The sequence below is a fragment of the Echinops telfairi genome, unplaced genomic scaffold, assembly GCF_000313985.2.
Source record: "Echinops telfairi isolate 266 unplaced genomic scaffold, ASM31398v2 ScPeMD7_1;HRSCAF=3_0, whole genome shotgun sequence".
Lineage (NCBI taxonomy): Eukaryota > Metazoa > Chordata > Mammalia > Afrosoricida > Tenrecidae > Echinops > Echinops telfairi.
Window position 1 is genome coordinate 73,081,059 of NW_022103896.1, and position 21,215 is coordinate 73,102,273.

The following is a 21,215-nucleotide window of genomic DNA, read 5'->3' on the forward strand; positions in this document are numbered from 1 at the left end:
TTAATAGTATTTAACCTTGTTGTCTTTAAAGTCCTCTACTCCTCCCATTGCCTTCCTTTGCCTTTATCACTGTGTGCTGACCTCTGCCTTGTACGTCATATTCCTCGTCTATCCTCTAGTTAGTGACTCAGCCTCCTTTCCCTCCCTGCCCTCCAAAAACCAAACTCACTGCCATCGAGTCAGTTCTGTAGGACGGGGCAGAGCTGGCCCATCTTTCACTTGCAGGGCAGCTTAGCAGTCTAACGTCTGTACGACTGGGGAGTGTGAGGGCTCATACTTTGTTCTTCTTTAATGCTTTCCTTATTCCTGGTCTCTTTCAGTATAAAGTTGATGATTAGTTTTCCCATCCCTTTAAAGAATGATGATGGAGTTTGCATTTTATTTGTGGATGACTTTGGGAGTATTAATATTTTCACAATGTTAAACCTTTCCATTCATGAGCATGGTATATTCTTCCATTTATGTAGATCTTTTTTGTCTTTTTTAAGCAGTTTTCTTTGTATAGGTCCTTTGTGTCTAGTTAGATTTGCTCCAAGTTGTTTAAACTTTGAGTAGTTATTATAAATGGTATTGTTTTCCTAATTTCCTTTTCAGAGTTCTCTTTATTAATGTAGAAGAATATAACTGATTTTGTATGTTGATCTTGTACCCTTCAACTTTGCTGAAATTTCTCTATTCTAGGAATTGTCTTGCTGAGTCTTTGGAATTTTCTACATATAGTATATGTATCATATACTCTTCTAATAGAGATAATTTTTACCGCTTCTTTTCCAGCTTGGGTTTCTTTTATTTTTCTTTTTTGCTATTGATCTGGGTCAGACTTCCATTCCAATAAAATACTGAATAAAAGCAGTGATAAAGGGCATCTTTATTTGGCTCCCATTTGTTTTTATTAAATACCTTTATTGGGGCTCTTACATCTCCCATCACAATCCATACATTCATTCATTGTCAAGCACATTTGTACATATGCTGCCACCATCATCATTTTCAAAGCATTTTTTTCTACTTGAGCCCTTAATATCAGCTCATTTTACCCCTCCCTTACTCTCATGAATACATGATGTCATAGATTATTATGTTCATATCTCACATCATCCTCTGTAACCCTTCACCCACTTTTCTGTTGTTGATCCCTCTGGGAGGAGGTTATATGTTAATCTTTGTGATCAATTCCCCCTTTCTCCCCAAATCTTCCCCTTATCCTCTTGGTATCTCTATTCTCATTGTTGGCCTTGATGAGTTTATCTATCCTGAATTCCGTGTTTCTGGCTCTTATCTGTAGCAGTGTGCATGTTCTGGCCTAATCCAATGTGTAAGGTAGAACTGAGGTCATGATAGTTGGGGGTAGGAAGCATTAAAGAACTAAAGGAAAGTTGTATGTTTCATCAGTGCTATACTGCACCCTGACTGACTCATCTCTTCCTGTGACTCTCCTGTGAGGGGATGTCCAATTGTCTACAGATGGGCTTTGGGTCTCCACTCCACGCCTATGACCCCCACCCACCATTCATGTTGGGTATAATTTTGTTCTGGGTCTTAGATGTCTGATACCTGATCCCATCAACACCTCATGATCATACAGGCTGGTGTGCTTCTTCCATGTGAGCTTTGTTGCTTCTCAGCTAGACAGCCGCCTGTTTATCCTTTAAGACCCCAGATGCTATATCTTTTAATAGCCAGGCACCATCAGCTTTATTCACCACATTTGCTTATGCACCCATTTTGTCTTCAATGATCATGTCAAGAAGGTGAGCATCGCAGAATTTGGCTCCTATTTGTAAGGGGAATGCTTTCAGTCTTTCTCACTTAGACTAATGTTGGCTGTTGGTTGTATGTGTGCACCAAAGTATGTTCAGGATTTTCACTCCTTTTTTAAAACAATATTTTTATCAGGAAGGGGTATTGGATTTTGTCAAATGCCCTTACTCTGATTGGTAAGATCATTTAACACTTGCCCAAGACTAGGGCAGAGGCCAAAGGGCTACAATCGCTGAGAGATCAAGAACTGTACCTGCCAAGATGGCTGAGAAGAAACACTACAGACAAAAGAGCTATATCCTTAATGTTTTCTGATCCTGACTTGAGCTAACTTGCTACTTTCTCTAATAAACCCCATAATCATGACTATTGTTTGTGAGTTCTATGTAGTCATTGCCACAAGATTATTGAACCCAGCATAGAGGTGGAGTGATGGGAGAAGAATAGTTGGTATCAGAATAAGGTAAAGACGGATGAAAAGTGGAGGCGCATCTGACCTCTGCCTTGTGGCAATTGTCCTTAAGCTCATGTAAAGTTGGATTCTCCTCCCTACTGAATCAGGAATCAGGAGAATGTCAAATGTTGCTTCCACATCATTTCTTCACATAGTTAAGTACTATTTGACACCTTCTATAACCTACGAAGTTATGGTTTTTCAATCTTCGTAATAAGCCCCTGATCACCAGCTATCAAGATTACCCCTTTACAAACAAAAAGATGCCCTCTGAAGCCAGTGTTTTGATTGCCCCCTCACCCCCAAGATCCCCTAACAAAACTGAGACAAGGGCATTACTGAAATAACTTGTCTGCAGTTGTATGCAGAAATAACTAAAGCAGATTTGGGGGTAAAAATCTGTACATATAGTAATTGAAACCCTAGTAACAATGCTTTTTTAACTTACCCTAATAATACTGGTTGCTACGACGCTACTCATTAATTCAAACAAGGGTCAAAGAGTATTAAGTCAGTAGGGTACCTAATTTACAAAACTTCTCCTTTATTAGACCAATTTGTTTTATAATTCCTAGATGAGACAATTTAAAGAAAACTCTCAGTTGTCAAATTCTTTTAGTTTCCCGGTGTCAAAACTAGGTATTTGGCCTCAGTTTAAGGGTACAATTTCTCACATAAGAGGTTAGTAACTAAATGCTAATACGATACAAGATTAAAATAAGCATATGATTAATAAGATTCAATATACAGAAAAATAATTATTGGCAATAAAAGTACCATTCTAATTATAGAAAATTTAATTCTGTAAACAAAGAGAAGTGATTTTATTTTTTGTAATGGGGACCTTTATTCATGTACATCTTTTTAAAGAGCCTAAGTAGTCAGCACTGTGTTGGATAATGGAGATACGGCAACAGGCAAGATAGCATGACATTGCTGTACAAGAACAAGTCAAACAAGCAACTGTTCTGCAAGGGAGGAACCAGTGCCAGCGCGCACATGGCACGAGTGCCCAACCAACTGCAGGAAAACCACAACATGAGAAAATCAGCATAAGAGTCTAGACTTTTATCGTATAGGAAATAAGAAGCTATTGAAGGGTATGAGGCAGAAATTGACAAGATCAGATTTCTTTTTCAGAAGGATATCAAAGGCAGGGCAAAGCATCATAGGGGCTGGGTTGTAAAATATAAAGAGCAATAAAGAGGCTGTTGCAATAATCTAAGTGAGAGAGAGATAGAAACCTGTAGAAAATAATGCCAGTGAGATTAGAGAAAAAGAGTGAAGCTATTGGAGATTCAAGCGTTAGAAGCAATTGGGCTGTGTGATTGCTTGTATGTTGGGGATGGAAGGGTTCACTCAAACATATCTAGGCAGATGGCTCACAGAGATGAGGAGCACCAGAGAGTCTGAGAGGAAGATAAAGTGTTTTGCAGCACCAAAGTTCCTATTTGTAAATATAATGATCAAAAACTGCTTTTTGATTGTTCTCAGTCAACACTCACTGCCGAGACAATGCTGACTCACAGTGACACCAGTGGGTGTCCGAGACTATAACTGTTCACAGGAGTAGAAAGCCTAGTCTTTTTCCTCAGAGTTGCTGGTGGTCTTAAACTGCCGACCATGTAGATGGCAGCCCAACCCATTGTGACCACTATGCCACCAGTTAGCAGAACTCTCAAAAGCAAAAAAAAAATTCATTTTTATAAATAAAGAAACGTGGAAAAAAAATTAAGTATGTGCCCAAGTATGTGCCCGTCATTTTTGCACATGCATTCAACTATTGCCCATAACAGTCTTTTCAGCTAGATGCCAATTCTTAAGATGAGAAGACAAAGCATTTCATAGTGATTCTGTCTGACCTCACTGCTTGACAAAAAACAAGCTCACTGCCATCAAGTCGATTCCAACTTGTAGAAATCTTACAGAGCTGAACAGAACTGTCCCCTGTCGGTTCCTTAGACTCTACCTAACTCTATACGGAAGTAGCAAGTCTTACCTTTCTCCCATGGTATGGCCGGTGGCTTCACCCTGCTGCCCTTGCAGTTGGCAGTATACCACATAACCCACTGCTTGAGAAAACCTACTATTAACCTGAACAACAGCAACAAGAATCTTTCAGCTTAAATCATCAAAACTTGCATCATACAATTTGAGGAACAGAAGAGTCTTATTTCTCTTTATTTTAGATTTAAAAACTAAAGGTATTAAAGATTAAGAAACGTAATCACAGTATAACACTTAAATCCTGTAACATACTAAAGCTGCATATTATTCATTGACTGTAAGAGACTCAGAATGAAAAGGGTTATTTCTAAATCTACTACTGAAGCAAGGCTTAGAGACAAATAGACCACTAACTAGCAGTCACGTGGCCAGCATACCCTTGCATGCAGTGACACACAAATGCAACCAGCCAGCAATCAAGACTGTATCTGATGCCATGGAAAACTGTTCCTATTTAGCCATACTTAATCGCTTTAGCCAAATGACCTCATCATACAGGGCTTCATTTATATGAAAAAGTTTCAGGCATCAATAATTCAAATGGGCTACTGTATTAGTCTGGGTACTTTGGAGAAACAAATCCACTGCGACTCATGTATAAGAGAGAGTTTTATGTAAAGAAAAGGTGCATCATGAAAACATCCCAACCCAATGCTGCCCAAGCCCACAAGTCCAACATTAACCCATTAACCCAACACCAGTCCACAAAGTCCTCCACCTCACAAAACAGAGGCAATGATGCCGACTGCAGGAGGAAAGCTGAGTCCGTGAACGTGTAAGCATCTCAGCACTGGCAGGGGTCTCCACACGGCTGCTCCAGCACGCAGGGCTGCATCGGGATAGATCCATGCGGCTTCTCCTTGGGGATGTCTTGTAGGAAGTCAATCTTGCAAACTGAAGCAGGGAACTGCTAAGGCAGCTGCACCCGATACAACCATCACAAAACAAGAGACCCGAGAACTAGAAAGGCGAGGCTTCACCACCCATTTATCCCTCCGCCTTTCAACCAGCACCACATGTGATTATCGGCCAGGCTGGCACAATTAACTAACTCAGCTACATTAAAAAATACATACGTTTTTCTTAAGACAAAAATGTATATTTAGCAACAAATCAAAATGTGGTAGAGTTTCCACACAAATAATTAATGAATCAGTACAACTACAGTATTAACTGCTTTAAAATTCCAATTATCAGTAATGAAAATGGTCCTTTACCTAACAACATTTTATATCCTTTTTCTTTGATTTTAAATAGTCTACCCCTGTCACAAACACATACATATCCCAATCAAAGTTTCATCCATTTTTAGGTATGTTAGAGCAAATGACTCTAACGATGATTTCCATAAGTCACAAACAAGTATCTTTCTAAAAAGGGTATATGTTCTTTGAGAATGATAAGGGCAATGAATGTACAAATGTGCTTTACACAATTGATGTATGTATGGATTGTGATAAGAGTTCTATGAGCCCCTAATAAAACGATTTTAAAAAAGGGTACATGTTCACGATATTTCAAGTGTAGACCATATTGTAATATGTAAGGCTCCAGAAAGGAAAGAATTAGGGGATTTCAAACAAGTCTTTTTTTAAAACAAGACAAGCCTCTTTCACACCAGCCTGCTAAAAAGGTTCAGCACGATTAATGACCTACCTAATGAGCCCCGGGTCTGTTGACTATTCGGTGGTATGTTTTCCTTAGCCATGGAGATTAATATTTTACTATTTTCAGAAAGCTTCTCTGATGACTTTCCCTGAAAAAGACATATTTCCAAATGCAGGAGAGGAAAAAACACACACAAAAGGAGTGATTCTTGTCACTTTAAAATTTCATTAAAATATCATTACAAACAAGTGAAGTGCAAAGTTTAAGAATTAACTGTAGATATTTAAACAATTCGATACATATTCTAATATATAACTCACTGACTCATCAACAAATACTCCGTGAGCTCCTATGATCTGTCAGACACTGTGGAAATAAATGATTGAGAATCTCTCCCTGGTGTCGGAGTTCATAAACTACTGGGGAGGCACAAAAGAAACATAACACATAGTTCAACGACATAGTATGTAGAGAATGTAGGCAAGGGCTACAGGAAAAAAATATAGCAGGAGAAGGAAGCCTTACAGAATGGGGAATAAGCCATAAGGATCGCTGCTTATGTTTTTACTATTAGAAATGATAGTAAAGCTGTGTTTAAAACTATGTAATAACTCTTTGCAAACATGGTAAGTTGGTCCTAAGTCATCAGAGTGACTGAAAGCATAGACGACTTCGGGCTTGTCCAAATCCTAAACCCACCACAGTGTGAGACTGGGCAGATCGTTAGGCCCTTCATGCCTCAGCTTTTCAGTCTACAAAAGAAATAAAATTCTGCCAACCTTACAGGGATATTATCATTACATAAGATAATATATGCAAAGTGCAAAGCAGTTATTTTTGAAGGGAGCATTGTGGTTTAAAGAAAAAGTGCTGGAATCAGGCTGGCAGAGATCAAACCCTAGTTTCACCACCTACTAATTCTATCACTTTAGTCTCATTACTTCTACATGCTTCAGTTTACTCATCTGGAAAATGACAAGAGGAGTACTTACTTTACTGCAAAATGTAAATGTAAATCTCTAAAATTATGTTTGGCCCATAGGCAAGGCTGATTAAATTTTAGCTTTGTAATTAGAACAACTATGTTATTTATCAACTCAACAAGACTACTTATGTCCAAGACAAATGCTAAACCAGGTGAACTGAACAGGAAAAATCCAGAACTACCTTGGGCAAAGTTATGATGTCCATATCACGCAGATGACGCTACATCCTATATTTTATTATACACACTGAGCCCAGGAGAGAAGCAGCCACATCTGTCTAGACAAGGGCTGCAGTCAGCACCCAGCACACGGCCTGCCACAGGCTCACTCATCATTTGCTAAATGGATGAATCACTCCCTCACCAAGACTAGACAAGCACTAAGAAAACTTTTTCCAGACATTACTTGGATAAACAATCATTTCAATAAACATCTGGAAAAACAAACATTACAAAATAAAAGAAACTAATTTTAAAAATTCACTTTGTACATTCTAAAAAATATTTTTAAGACATTCATTTAGTAAACAACTTTTTCACATAGAATATGAGAACTTGTTTTATGCTTGTTCTGGTGATATTGTAGAAGTTCTTTGTACTAGAAGTAGTCTCCTAATCATTTTACAAAGTACATGAATTATTAATTAAAACTCTAATAAGAAAGTTTTTCTAGAAGATATAGAAAAGCCCACAAAGGGAAAAACAGCATTCAGAATCACTGACCCTTGTCCAGTCAGGGTCTCTGAGTCAGAATGGTAAGGAAACACAAACTGAAGCATCAAACACATAAGGCTCTCACTCAAGGGCTGATGCATCATGTGTTTACGCAGAACTAACCTTTATTATTAACAAACAAGTTGGAAAAGCACTAGTACTTGTACCTTCATTTCCATGTAAGGTGGGTCACTTTCCAATTCTGCTTTGTCTTTAGCCAATTTAGCTTTTTGTTCTTCAATAAATTCATCCAAATTATTAGCCATTTCTCAAAAATCTAAAACCAAAAGTAAACAAAAAAGTTTCAATGAGCGTAGCTATATTACAGTATTTTAGTCTGATTATAAACATTCAGGGTTAATCTGCATCTAGTGCTCAAATTCACTTATCCAATTGGGACCTTCAAACTTAAGCTTTATCATAAAAATGCCTGCACATCTCCCCTCCCTAATCCTCCCCAAACACGTAGCACACACACACTTAAAGAATATTGAAAACAACAACTACCACCATCTCTCCCTACCCCGAAAGCTCACTACCACCAAGTCCCTTTCCACTTAGGTAGGGTTTCTGAGCACACAACCTCTTCTGTCTCCTGCAGGGCATCTGGAAGGTTTCTACCAGTAACCTCACAGCTAACAGTCCGACACTTACTTGATGGATTCCTTACACCCAACCTCCCGCCCCCCCCCCAAAAAAAATTTTAAAGCCTGAATTCAAAGCACTTTGACAAAAGCAAAAATAAGTCCACATGGAAGCAGCACACCATCATCAGTCACCAAAGGACTGTAAATCATATAATCCAAAGTCGAAGGAGCGAACAGTAGCAGAGCCTAAACTGTGAGAATCCCGTTTTCAGAAGAATATGGGTGTCAGTGGGAGCCCAAGATACAGTTATGGGAACTCCACAGGAAGTAAGCCTCAGGTGATCGCCCTCTGTCCATAATTGAGGATGGGAGGAAAGTGGTTATTGAACAGAGTGTATTGTAGAGATGAGTATAGAAGATCAAAGGGATAAACCTGACTTGAACGTCATTTGATCCCCGCTCTGATGCACGCTGCACCTGATCTGGTTTTCTGTATTGTTGTTGTTGTTGTTGGTTTGTTCATATTAGGGTTTATCTCAGAGGAGTTACATCATTGGGGGCCACCCTCTTGAAGTTGTGTTATATGTTTTTCTATTTTTCCGTTATATGAAACCCAGGATTGAAGAAACTATAGGGGCAGCAAGTAGAATAACGGTTTGGGGGATGGGAGGGTTGGAGAGGGGTGTAAAAGGGAGATGATGTCAAGGAGTCTACAAGGAAAAGAATGTTTTGGAAACTGATTGTGGTAGCAATTGATATACGTATTAACTCCCAATTAATAATAAGTCTTTTTTAAAAGAATGGCTCAAGGATAGGATTAGTTCAGAGCGTCCACCTGTACACAGTTCATAATTCACATATTACTAACACTGTGCCACATTTGTTCTATCATGGGTGCACACAAGTTCACCCGCTCTCGATCAGCGGTTCTCAACCTGTGGGTCGCAACCCCTTTGGGGGTCGAACGACACTTTCACAGGAGTCACCCAATTCATAACAGTAGCAAAATTACAGTTACCAAGTAGCAACAAAAATAATTTTATGGTTGGAGGGGGGGGTCACCACAACATGAGGAACTGTATTAAAGGTTCGTGGCAGTAGGAAGGTTGAGAACCACTGCTCTAGATGCACACGTGGGTGCACATACAATTTTTTCTAAAACTATTTAGAGGATGAACTATTTACATAAGGACTCTTACCCTTAAACACTTCAATATGTATTTCCTAAGAACTGAGTAATTCTCTTAGTATGATTGTCAGCTTTAGTAACCCTGATTTTTAAAATCCAAATATTCCAATTTCATCCCTTTATCCTACAACGACCTTTGTAGCATTGTTTCTCTCCCTTTTCAGTACAGGATCCAAGCTAGGTAATGCATTTCATGGTTACGTCGCTTTCTTCCTCCAGCAGATTGTAACTCTTATTCTACAGTCTTTATGAGAGTCGACTGCCGGCGTTTTTACCTCATGGAGCTAGCTAGTGGCTTCAAACTACACCTTTCTGTTATCAGGCGAGCACTGCATTATTGTGTCATCAACAGCAAACTGCCACCACACTGATTCCTACTCATAGGACAAAATAGAACAGTCCCACGGGGTTTTCCAGACAACCTTGGTAGTGTACTGAGTTACACACTCCGCTGCTAAAGGCAAGGTCTACAGTTTGAAACCACCGGCTAGCTGTTTCTGGGGAGGAAAGCTGGGACTTTCCACTCCCAAAAAAGAAACACACAGGGACAGTTCTACTCTGTCCTATGGGTCCCTATGAGTTGGAATCGACTGGATGGCAGTTTTGTTTTGGATCTTTGGGAAGGACCCCTGGTGATAGAGTGGCTACATGCTCAGCTTCAAACCAAAAAGGTGGTGGTTCATACACACCAGCCAGTCTAGGAGAGAGGATCATGGCAGTCTGTTTCTGTTAAGATTACAGCCTAGAAAATCTGATGGGAAAGTTCCACCCTGTCCTATAGGGTCACGAAGAGCCAGAATCAAACAAAACTGACAGCACCTGCCAACAGCAGCACTAACACCACCAATCTTTACAGAGGCTAATTGCCACATCTCTCTTGGAGTGGTGGGTTTGAACACCTAACCTTTTCCTTAGCAGGCAAGCACTTTAACCACTGAATCCTTTATGTCTCTTCAAACCCACTGTCATCAAGTAATTCTGACTCACAGCCTCCTATGGAACTGCTCCATAGCGTATGTGAGACTGAATCTTTACTAGAGCAGGCTGCCTCAAGGTTCACACTTTCAAGGCTTATGGCTTTGAACCACTGACCTCGGGTTGAGCTCACTGCCTGTGCTTGTTTGTTGCTGCTGCTGCTGTTAGGTGCCATCAAGTCAGTTCTAACCCACAGTGGCCCCGGTACAACAGAACACAATACTGCGCAGTCCTGCCTTCCTCACAATTGTTCCCAGGCTTGAGCCTATTGCTGCAGCCACTGTGCCATTCCATCGTCTGGAAGGTCTTCCTCTTTTTCTCTGCCCCTCTCCTTCACCAAGCTTCACTCTGGCATTCTGGCCATACTTCTTCCAAGACGGATGTGTTTGTACTTTTGGAAGCCCATGGCACTTCAAATATTCTTCTCCAGCACCACAATTCAAATGCATTGATTCTTCCTCAGTCTTCCTTATTCACTGTCCAACTTTCACATGAATATGAGGCAATGAAAATACCATGGCTTGGGTCAGGCACACCTTAGTTCTCAAAGTAACCTCCTTGCTTTTCTGCACTCTAAAGAGGCTTTGCAGCAGATTTACCCTACACAATGTCTTTGGCATCCTTTAATTCTAAAACACTTCCATAACGTCCCTTTGTCTCTTAGGACATGAATTCTTTAATACAACTCCCTCCTTCATAGAACATTCCTCATTTGGGATTTCTTCATGATTAAACTCAGGTTATGCAGTCTCAGAAATATGACTCAGGTGACTTCTGCTTCTCAGGGTATCACCAATAAATAGCACAATGTTCATTCACCCCTCATTAGTTATATCATTTTTTTAATTATTATTTTATGAAAATAAGTTTCTATTTTAATGCTGCTAATGGAACTTTTTGTGGCTTTTGAGCCACACGTTCCACGATTTAATTTTGCACTGGGTGCGTCCTGCAAATACATTGCTTGCCCTGTATTGTAACAAGACAAACAGCTAAGGTAGATGCTCCAAGAGCAAAAGTAGGCTATTGAACTCAGCCAAGCCAAAGACGGTCATCGTTGGACCCACAGTGAACTTACTATACAGAGACTCACCTCGGGACATTTCTTTGGAAGGTGTAAGGAACTCTGGCTAAGCACAGGTTGCTTCCCAAGAGGTTGTGGCTGAAACATACCAACTGGCTCCCTGGAAGGAAGACCAGTGACGTTGCTTTTTATTTCCCTGGTCAGGGTGGTATCGCATCCCTCCACTATTCTTCCCTTGTCTCGAATAAACAGCCTGTGGTTAGACACATTAGACCATACGAGTATCTTGCTCCGCATCAAACTGTCCTCCGACACTTAGCCTTGATTGGTGACTCTTTACTAGCCCAATCTTGTCTAGAATGATTGTATAATGTCTATTTTCCAATTCTGTCACTCCCCGCACATACCGTCTACTGTAAGCAAGAGCCTTCCCTTCTTCCTCCATTTAAAGGTCGTGCTTTTAAAAATCTCCTTTTTCTCAGTTGACTTGGAGTAGTTTTTGAATTCGTTAAGTTATTGGTTATTTTTATATTTAAAAATGTTCATATAAAGGATACCATAAAACATCCATTTTCAGTGGCAAAAGTTCATGAATTTTAGTAAATTCTTAAGAGTTGTGCAATTATCACCATGTCACATTTTGTAAAACTCTCCACCTCAAAAATTCCCTTTGCTCCCATTGGCAGTCTCTCACTTCAACTCAGGAAGCCAGCAATCTCCTTGCTGTCGCTATAGCTTTGCCTATTCTAGAAGCTTCATATACATGGAATCAACCATATCGTTTTTGTGTCGGTGTTCTTTCACTATGCATAATGTTCAGCCTTGTTGTCCCATCTATCAATAAGTACTTTATATGTTATTGCTAAATAGTATGCCATTGTCCGGTATTCACCTGTTGATGGACTTGTGGGCTGTCTTTATTTGGGGGCTATTTTGAATAATGATAAATATTCATATACAGGTTTTGTAAGCAAGTATTTTCAATTTTCTAAGATATATACTTAGAATTGGAAAAACTCAGTCATATGTGACCTTACATTGAACATTTTGAGAAACTGCTAAATTGTGATGATACCATTTTACTTTTTTTTTTAACCATTTTACATTCTAACCAGCAGTGTGGGGTTCCAATTCCCTCACATCCTCACCAATTTTGGGCATTGTCCATCATTTTTATTTTAGTCATTCAATTGGATGTGTAGTGATTTTTAATTTGCATTTCTCTAATGACTGATATATTTTCTTGTTCCTTTTCGTCCTTCACATAGCCATATATGAGTATACAACCATTATGGAAAAGTATCTCAAGTCTTCTGCCCATTTTAATATTAGATTGTTTTATTATTAAATTATAAGATGTCTCTATATTCTGGATATAAGCTCTTTACCAAACAAATATAATTAGTTGTAAAATTTTCTTAATGATGTGGGTCTTTAATTTTTAATTAAGTTGAATTCATCAATTTTTCCATTAATTTATCATTGTACTTTTTGTGTCATAATAAGAAATATTTGCCCACACCAACATCACAGATATTTTCTTCTCTTATTTCGCCTAGAAATTATCATTCTTTTCTGTTGTATTTAAATCTAGGTCCACTTTGGAGTTAATTTTTGCAAATGGTGTGTGTGTGGCACAGGCAGAGCTCTCGTGTATCATGTTGCTGCTGGTGTTCGGTGCCATCGAGTCAGTTCTGCCTAACAGCAGCAGGAAGCACTGCCCGGTCCAGCGCCATCCTCACCATTGCTCTTAGGTTTGTGTCCATCCGTCTTGTTGAGGGCCCTCCTCTCGTTCACTACCCCTCCACTGAACCAAGCATGCTATCTGCCAAAGATTGGTCTCTGCTGACAACATGCCCAAATTACGTGAGACAAAGCCTCGCCATCCTTGCCTCTCCTGTGCAGCCTGACTGTACTTCTTCCGAGACTGATTTACTTATCCTTTTGGCAATCCATGGTACTTTTCATATTCTTTCCCAGCATCATAATCCAAATGCATCAATTTTTCTTTGGTCTTCCTTACTCAATGTTCAACATCTACATGTATATGAGAAAACTGAAAATACCATGGCTTGGGTCAGGCACACCTTAGTCCTCAAATTAACCTCTTTGCTTTTCAACACTTTAAAGGTCTTGTACAGAAGATTTACTCAATGCAATGCATAATTTGATATCTTGACTACTGCTTCCATGGGCAATGATTCTGGATCCAAGCAAGATGAAACCCTTGAAAACTTCTATATTTTTTCCATATAATTATATGGATTTAAAGTTATTCTAACACCACTAGTCTCTCCCTATTGAACCTTGATTTTTTTTAATTAAGTATTTAAGAAGGAGTAACTACAGATGATCAAAATTTTAAGGCCTACATGTGGATCAAATCCTCATCAGTCACACATTAGAAGAAGCTGACTGGTTTTGAAAAGGTTTAGGTTTAGGTTGGAGATAGTAAGGCAACCGAATGGAAATTCCCAACAGATGGTTAGAATTTCAAGACTGAAATTCAAGTAAGAAGACCAAACTAGAAATGTGTGCGTTATCCACTTCAAAATGATAGTTGAACCATGTGAAATGTTTATTTGGGCAGAAGAAAAAGTAAGAGCAGAAAACATAAAGTTGGAAAAAGTATAATTAAAGAATAATTTAAGATATATAAATTTAGAGAACCTAGTTTAAAAATCTGTGGAGGAAAAAGTGAAAAGAGAGATGAGAAAGGGCTGATCAACAACTATCAAAATTCCAGAGGCGGATTCACGATGGCCAATTAGGCTGATAACACCATCCAGAACCTCTACCCCAAGACTTAAGAAACCAAGTGAAAATCGACATGATGTCAATCCTGGAACCCAGAGTTTCAACGGCCAGGATAAAAAAGTAGATTAAAAACCAGTGAGAAAACGAGACTGACCAAAAACAGCGAACAAGGAGCTGTAGTAAATTGACAACAGTGTGGTCGTCCTTTTAAATTACTGCAAGCAGTGCTCCAACTGGAAGAGAAACTAGCTCTGCAGGCCGGAATTGTCAGTACCCACCTTGGTGTGACCTCCACCGCTTAGTTTGTAAACCCCTCAGAAACCAGAGAGGTGGCCCTCACCATCTCCACCCAGCCTGCTCAACACTACGGAGTAAAGCAGCCATTTTTAAGTTTCTTTAGTCAAGTGAAAATGAAAACACAACATACTAACATGTTTGAGATACACCAGAAACAGTTCTAGATAGAAATTTATAACAACAGTAAAAAAAAAAAAGAAATTTCTAACAATAAGCACACATACTCCTAGATTTAAACAAACACTTAAATCAACATTTTAAACCAACATCTCCAATGATTAGAAAAAAGCCGATAGTTACAAGATAGGAAAGCATTATGGTTTAAACAGAAATAAATGAAACAAAACAGAAACACAATAGGAAGAATCCAGTCTAGAAGTTGGTTCTTACAAAGGATTAATAAAATTGGCACACCACTAGAAAATTTAACAAAGGGAAAAAAGATACAAATAACATAAGAAATGAAATAGGTGATGTCACAAAGCAAAGTCTACTGAAATAAAAAGGATAACAACAGTACTATTTAGAAGTGACGAACCTGGTTGGTTTATTGGTTACGCACTACATTGGTGGTTACTAATCTAGAAGTCTGGCAGTTCGAAACCACGAGCTGTCCCTTCAGAAAAAGGGCTTTCTACACCCGTAAGAGCCCCCAATAAAAGTCTTCAATTTTTTTTTTTAAAAAGTTACAATCTCAGACACCCACCGGGCAGTTCTACCCTGTCTTATAGGGTTGCCAGGATTCAGAATTGACTCGATGGCAGGGAGTATATAGCTGGGTAATCTAAATCTCTCTTGCCCAATATAAGTGGAGTTACACAGGATTTGCTCTGTATGTTTTGTGTCTGGCTGTTTTTTCTCAGCATAGTGTTGTCAAATGGAGAAAAGACCTGATTTGCTCCCTTTAAGACTTCTGCCTAGAAAGCCTCACAGGTGGTTCTACCCTGAACTACAGTCACTGTGAGTCAGGCTCAAGGTAACAACTGTGTTTTCAAGGTTCCTCGATGTTGTTGTAGCATGTGTGATTGAGAACTTCATGTCTCTTTATGACTCTTCACATTTTGTTCATCCATTCTAAACTTGGTTTTCATTGTTTAGGAGGTCTTGATTAAAATAAACTGCGAATTTGAAAAGCAAAAAAGAGTTACCGTCTCAGAAACTCACAGCAGCAGCTCTACTCAGTCCTAGAGGCTCCCTATGCGTCGGCATCAACTCGATGGCAGTGGGTTTGGTTTGGTTTTTACTGGTTTATGAAGAATTGTACTCCAACAAACTTGAAAACTTAGATGAATTTCTAAAACATACTGCCTACCCAAAGTCAGACAATCTGACTTAGAAAAATGGTAGTGTTTTCTTAAATAGAAACCATGTGATCCAGCAATCCCACATATGTCCTACAGAAACCAGGGCTGTGACATGCACAGCTATCGACATGCCTGTGTTCGCAGCATTATTCAGAGTAACAAGATGAAACCAGCTAAGTGCCCATGGATAAGCAAACTATGGTACATACATACCCTAGAAGACTACACAACATTAAAGAACAACACTGAATCAGCAAGACATCTAAGTGAACCTAGATGACATAATGCTGAGTGAATTTAATCAATAACAAAGGGCAAATATTGCAAGAGATCACGACTGTAAAAAGTCAAGAAAAGGTTTACACACCGAAGGAATCATTCTCTGAAAGTTACCACAGGAGTGGGCAAGGAAGGAAGGGCAAATTCCTAAGTAGTGGGTAAACACATATTAAGTTGGGTGACAGGAAAGGCAACATACTATAAATGGGTGGTCAGTACAAAATGATCAAAACAAACCCAGGAAGGAGCACAGGGGTTAAAGGCAACCAAAGTAAATACTCTGACATGCACACTCCTATAATAACAGTAATCTATTACTGGGTACGTGGAACGCCACACAGCTGAACAAGGGTGGAGAGGCAAATGAGACTACACCCACAACTATATATATATACTGTTTAGGTTGATAGAATGCTACATATGTATTTATATGTGTTGCAAATATAACCATAAATATACTAGAACATGCAAGAGATAAAGTTATGAAACTTAACTATAACCAAATACCCTGAGGGGAATGAGTTGCTGGGTCTGAGGGCTCAAAAATAATAGTTTTGGGGAACACGAAGGTCAATCAGTACAATGTTCTACACTTTTTTTTTTTACCTGTTGCCTTTTAATGAAAAAGTGTTTCTTGTCTGCTGCCTCCACCCCCACCCCTCATCTACACCCTATTTAAAAGCTCATGAGTGGCTATGTAAGGTACAATTATTGGTCTCTCCATGTCCCGAGCAAAGAAGAGTGAACAAAATAAAACCACATAGAAACAAGTCATCCAGTGGACTATCAGGTACACCCCAGACAAACCTCAGCCTCCATGACCTGAGACCAAAACTAATGGTGTCTACCACGTCCAATCTCTGCAGGGATCGTTAGGTGGCTCTGGAAAGTGTGGGAGAACACGGAGCAGAAGCAATAAAAAGACCAGGTGTGAGGATTAGATTTGAAGTCTGCTTGATGCACCTGTGTGAAGGTATAGGAGAGTCCAACCTCTCAATTAGGACACAGCCTTGGGCGTGTGGCCTTTTCCACAGGTGCTGTGAAGAGATTGCTCTTCTTCACCTTACTGCTTGCGTGGATTGGGTGTCTGGCTCTGGGGCTGGTGGCCCATGTGGCCTGCAGTCTCTGGGAGCTAGCAGTGTCCTACCATGTTCCTGTTGACCTCGGATGCAGGCGACTGTGCAGCCACCAGCCTGTAATGTCCCGCTTCATCTACCCAAGAGTCCGAAGGGGGCTTCGGCTGAAGGGGGTGCTTGCTAGCATCTAACCCAGGGATTTGATTTGGACAGAGCTGGGCGGCTTCCTGGATATAAATTTCTTCCTTGGTATCTAGTTCTTTCACTTATGTAGATATTTCACATATAATCTTTCTTCATACCTAGTTCTCTCACATTATATATATATGTGTGTACACACACACACACACGTTTGTGTATCTATGTATGTATACCCTGGCCTTGTTTCTCTAGAAAACTCAGCTTAACTCACCAGGCTTACTGGGTTGATAAAGACTAGTGAAACACCTGAGATTTAGATATCTTTAACCCTTGAAGTTACCCCAATGGCTCAAGTTTCAGCCAAAGAATAGGTAAGCCTAGAAGGTGAACAATAACACCAGGTGGCATGTGCTCAAGAGAACAATAAACCCAGTGAAATGAAAGGGGCAGCATATGCCCAGGAATAAGGTCAGAAGGAAAGAGGATTTGAGAAAGGTAAAGGGTAAACGAAGGGAGGAGGTGGGAAGAGGGCTGTTGCTCTGCAGCGTCTGCAATGAAAGTCAAAAGAGAAATGCACGTGAACTAGTGAACGGAAACTCAATGTGCTCTGCAAACTCACCTAAAAGATACATGCTGAAATACAGACAGGTGAAACCATGCATAACATGATTATGATTTACTTCTCAAAAGAACCTTGGTTTCAAAATGCCTTCAGGAAAATTCCAAACTGACAAGTGTATTTATTTAGCTGCTTGTAGTTTGCTAATTGTCACAAAGGATTTTTCCTAGTAAAACTTTAAATCAGCTTAATAGCAAATAATTTTCATATTTAAAAACTCATTTTTTAAATGTCCTTAATTTCCCTCATGTTTACTGAGAGAAATAAAAATGGGATTTTTTTTCTATAGGATTTTCTACTGATTTTAAGCAGAAATGCCATCACTCTTTAAAAAAATGTAATTAAGCCTCAAACTGATGGATCCCTAAGGTTCCTTTTTTTCCCCTTTTCCTTCATGTAATACCTGTAATCTCATTTTATAGTCCATGTGGGAATATTCTTAAATCTCACACTGAAGTATCCCTAAGGTTTCTACACAGTTACGTTAATGATACATTTAACATATTGAAAAACTATGTAATTTTTTCATGCAATTTTTATGCAATTACATATAGAAATAGAAGCAGGACAGAACAGACCCATCTGCTAAGTCTAAGCAAATCCAAAAAACAAAGTGAGCCTGGAAAGAGCTGAGTATGTCAGACATGTCTCCCAATATCATCAATCACACAGAGACGGGAGGACGCTGCGCCCATCCTTTTCCCTCTCAGTAACAGAAGGCCACTTTCCTCTGGTCTATGGAAGCAGGAAGAGGATATTACCCCTCCTGTTAGGGACTGGATTGTGATCTCCAAGAAGATGTGGTCCTCACTACTGGACCAGTGAGTGTGACCCATATTGGAAATTATGTTTTCTCTTGATATGTTAATAAAGACAGACCTGAGAAGGGCGAGACCCTCTGAGAAGTATTATAAAAACCAAAACTCAGGGCCATGGAGTCAATTTCTGACTCACAGCGACCCTATAGGACAGAGTAGAACTGCCCCTATAGGTTTCAGAGACTATAGCTCTTTATGGGAATAAAAAGCCTCATCTTGCTCCTGTGGAGTAGCTGGTAGTTTCAAACGGATGACCTCCAGCCCAACAACTGGCCCACTATGCCACCAGGGCTCCAAAGTATTATAAAAGCGGAAAACAGACACTGAGAGAGATACACATAAGGGGAACTGACTGTATGAGGGCCACTGCACACCTGGAATTCTACCAGGTCAGTCAATGCCCAGATTTGGACTTCTGGCATCCAAAACTCTGAGACAATAAATTCCTGTTCTTTAAAGCCATCCACGTGTATGTTTGTTGTGTCAATACTAGGTAACTAAGATACTCCTGTAACAGGGCACTGTAAAATAAGGTAACGATCCTCACCTTCAAACTCAGACAATAGCCCCTGCTACAGTAACATAGTTTAAGCCAGACTGGGGATTAAGATCCAGTGGAAATACCAAGAAAACACTTAGGACATATCTGGAACTCAAATAGAACCCAGGCTGAAAATAAAGCTTTAGCAGTGTTTAAAGTGATCATTATAAACGTGGGAGACGAGGTGCCCTGGCAGAAGGGTACAAAGGTACAAAGAGAACAGGACTAACGACAGAATCTCAGGGAGTGATCAAGGATGGGGGTCCTGCCTGGGGTGGAGGTAGAATAGAACCAAAGAATAAATGGAAAGAAGAATAAAGTGAATCAGTACAGTGTTTCTCACTTTCCATCCATTCAGTGGTCTTTCCACCAAATCAAGGATCCTCAAACTTCTCTTAGTGGATGATATCCACAGGAATAACTTACTCCTATGCGCACAAACTCACTGCCATCAAGTCTTTGCCAACTCACAGCGACCCTACAGGACAGGGTAGAACTGCCCCTGTGGGTTTCCGAGACTGTAACTGTTAGAAAGCCCTGTCTTTTTCCCAAGGAGCAGGCAGGTGGGTTCTAACGACTGACCTTGTGGTTAGCAGCCCAATGCATAACCACTATGCTTCCAGGGCTGCTCATGGGCACACCTAGATTTTGACAAATCCTCTCTAAATGTTGCTAAGAAGTATTGCTGGAGAGATGGGTGGGCAGTTGGAGGGCAGGGGACAGTGAGTGAATAACCACTGGATATCCCGGGCATCAGAGTACTGGACATTTCTCATTTATGACAATAGTAAAAAATCTACAACCCAGCCATTTTGTGCATTCACGACACAAGCAACAAACATGGAGGTGCAGACAACAGTAAAGCGGGCTGTGATGGTTCAGGTTGCATGTCCACTTGGCTGGGCCATAATTCTCAGTGGTTTGGCCACTATGAAATAATGCAATGATACAGTTATCCTCCATTTTGTGATCTCACATGGTCAGGCTCCATTTTTTGCATAATGCTGATCTGGAACTACAGCATGTCAATAAGAGGAATGCAGTAGGCATACATAAAAGCAGTTTCAAGCCTATAAGCAACTATTCGTAAGACATCATTAATCATGCCATAAGGCATTAGATACCTTTAGGTTACACCAAATTGCCAAAACACTTTCACAACACTGTTCTCTGGAAAACTCATCAAAATGTACATTGGAATGTTAAAACATAACCAGAAATCTGATCAGATTTCTGACAGCCAAATCACATTTATTGAAAACATCATTTGAGATAAACTACACTGAAAGCATCCTATTTCACTTTATTCTGCCTAAACCTTCTAGTTCTCCCCTTAAGAAGTTCTTGCTTTAGGAGTCCCAGAACTTCATTCCAAGGAAAGGGTCTCAGCTAATATTTAACCACTGCAAGTCAAGTGTTCTCCTAGCTTGGGGAATGATATGCAAAAAAGAAAGCAACATTTTACTAGTTTCCACAGGATTCCTTTTCACTTGTCATCATGGAAGTCATGCTTTCATATAAACTAGAACCTCTAAAGAAATTTGTTGTTTTACAAACCCTTGTTGCTCGCTAAAGGAGCCCTGGTGACACTAAGAGATTGGTGTTTGGGCTGCTAACGACAAGATCAGAGGTTCAAACCCACCAGCCACTCCTGCACAGAAAGAGGAGGCTGTTTGCTCCAATAAAGGTTTACAGTCTCTGAAATTCTACACAGGGTTGCTATAAATCTGAATCGGTTGCTATCGTATCCATGCATTTTCGAAGTGTTTAGAAACTAGGTTATCCGCTCTTTAATCTAAATGTTCTAGACATCCAAATTAAGCTTCTCGACCCTATAATCTTGTGAGTCAAATCTCCCACAAGATGAATCCTATTGCTAACATTTACGAACATTGGATTCAAGTCACAGGTAACACTACAAAGCAAAACATTTAATTAGAAGAAATTCAAGTTCAAGAAGTCCAGTAAACACAGGGTTAAAAGAGGATAATAATGGAACCTACCTCACAGGGCTGTAGTGAAGATTAGATTATTACTTGCAAAGCAAAGACCTGGAAACAGTTCCAGGCGCACAAGCAT

General features: G+C 39.8%; 1 protein-coding gene across 7 annotated transcripts in view; it reads right to left on the minus strand.

Annotated features, from left to right (window-relative positions):
• Positions 1 to 21,215, minus strand: part of CSPP1 (centrosome and spindle pole associated protein 1) — a 131,357-nt gene extending 110,142 nt beyond the window's left edge. For all 7 annotated transcript variants that reach the window (XM_030887566.2, XM_013007271.2, XM_045295822.1 and 4 more), the window contains exons 1-3: positions 21,140 to 21,215; positions 7,697 to 7,806; positions 5,879 to 5,978 (exon numbers count right to left, since the gene is read on the minus strand). In XM_030887566.2, coding sequence (XP_030743426.1) covers positions 5,879 to 5,978; positions 7,697 to 7,795 — 199 coding nt within the window. In that variant the 5' untranslated portion in view covers positions 7,796 to 7,806; positions 21,140 to 21,215. The remainder of the gene's footprint in view (positions 1 to 5,878; positions 5,979 to 7,696; positions 7,807 to 21,139) is intronic.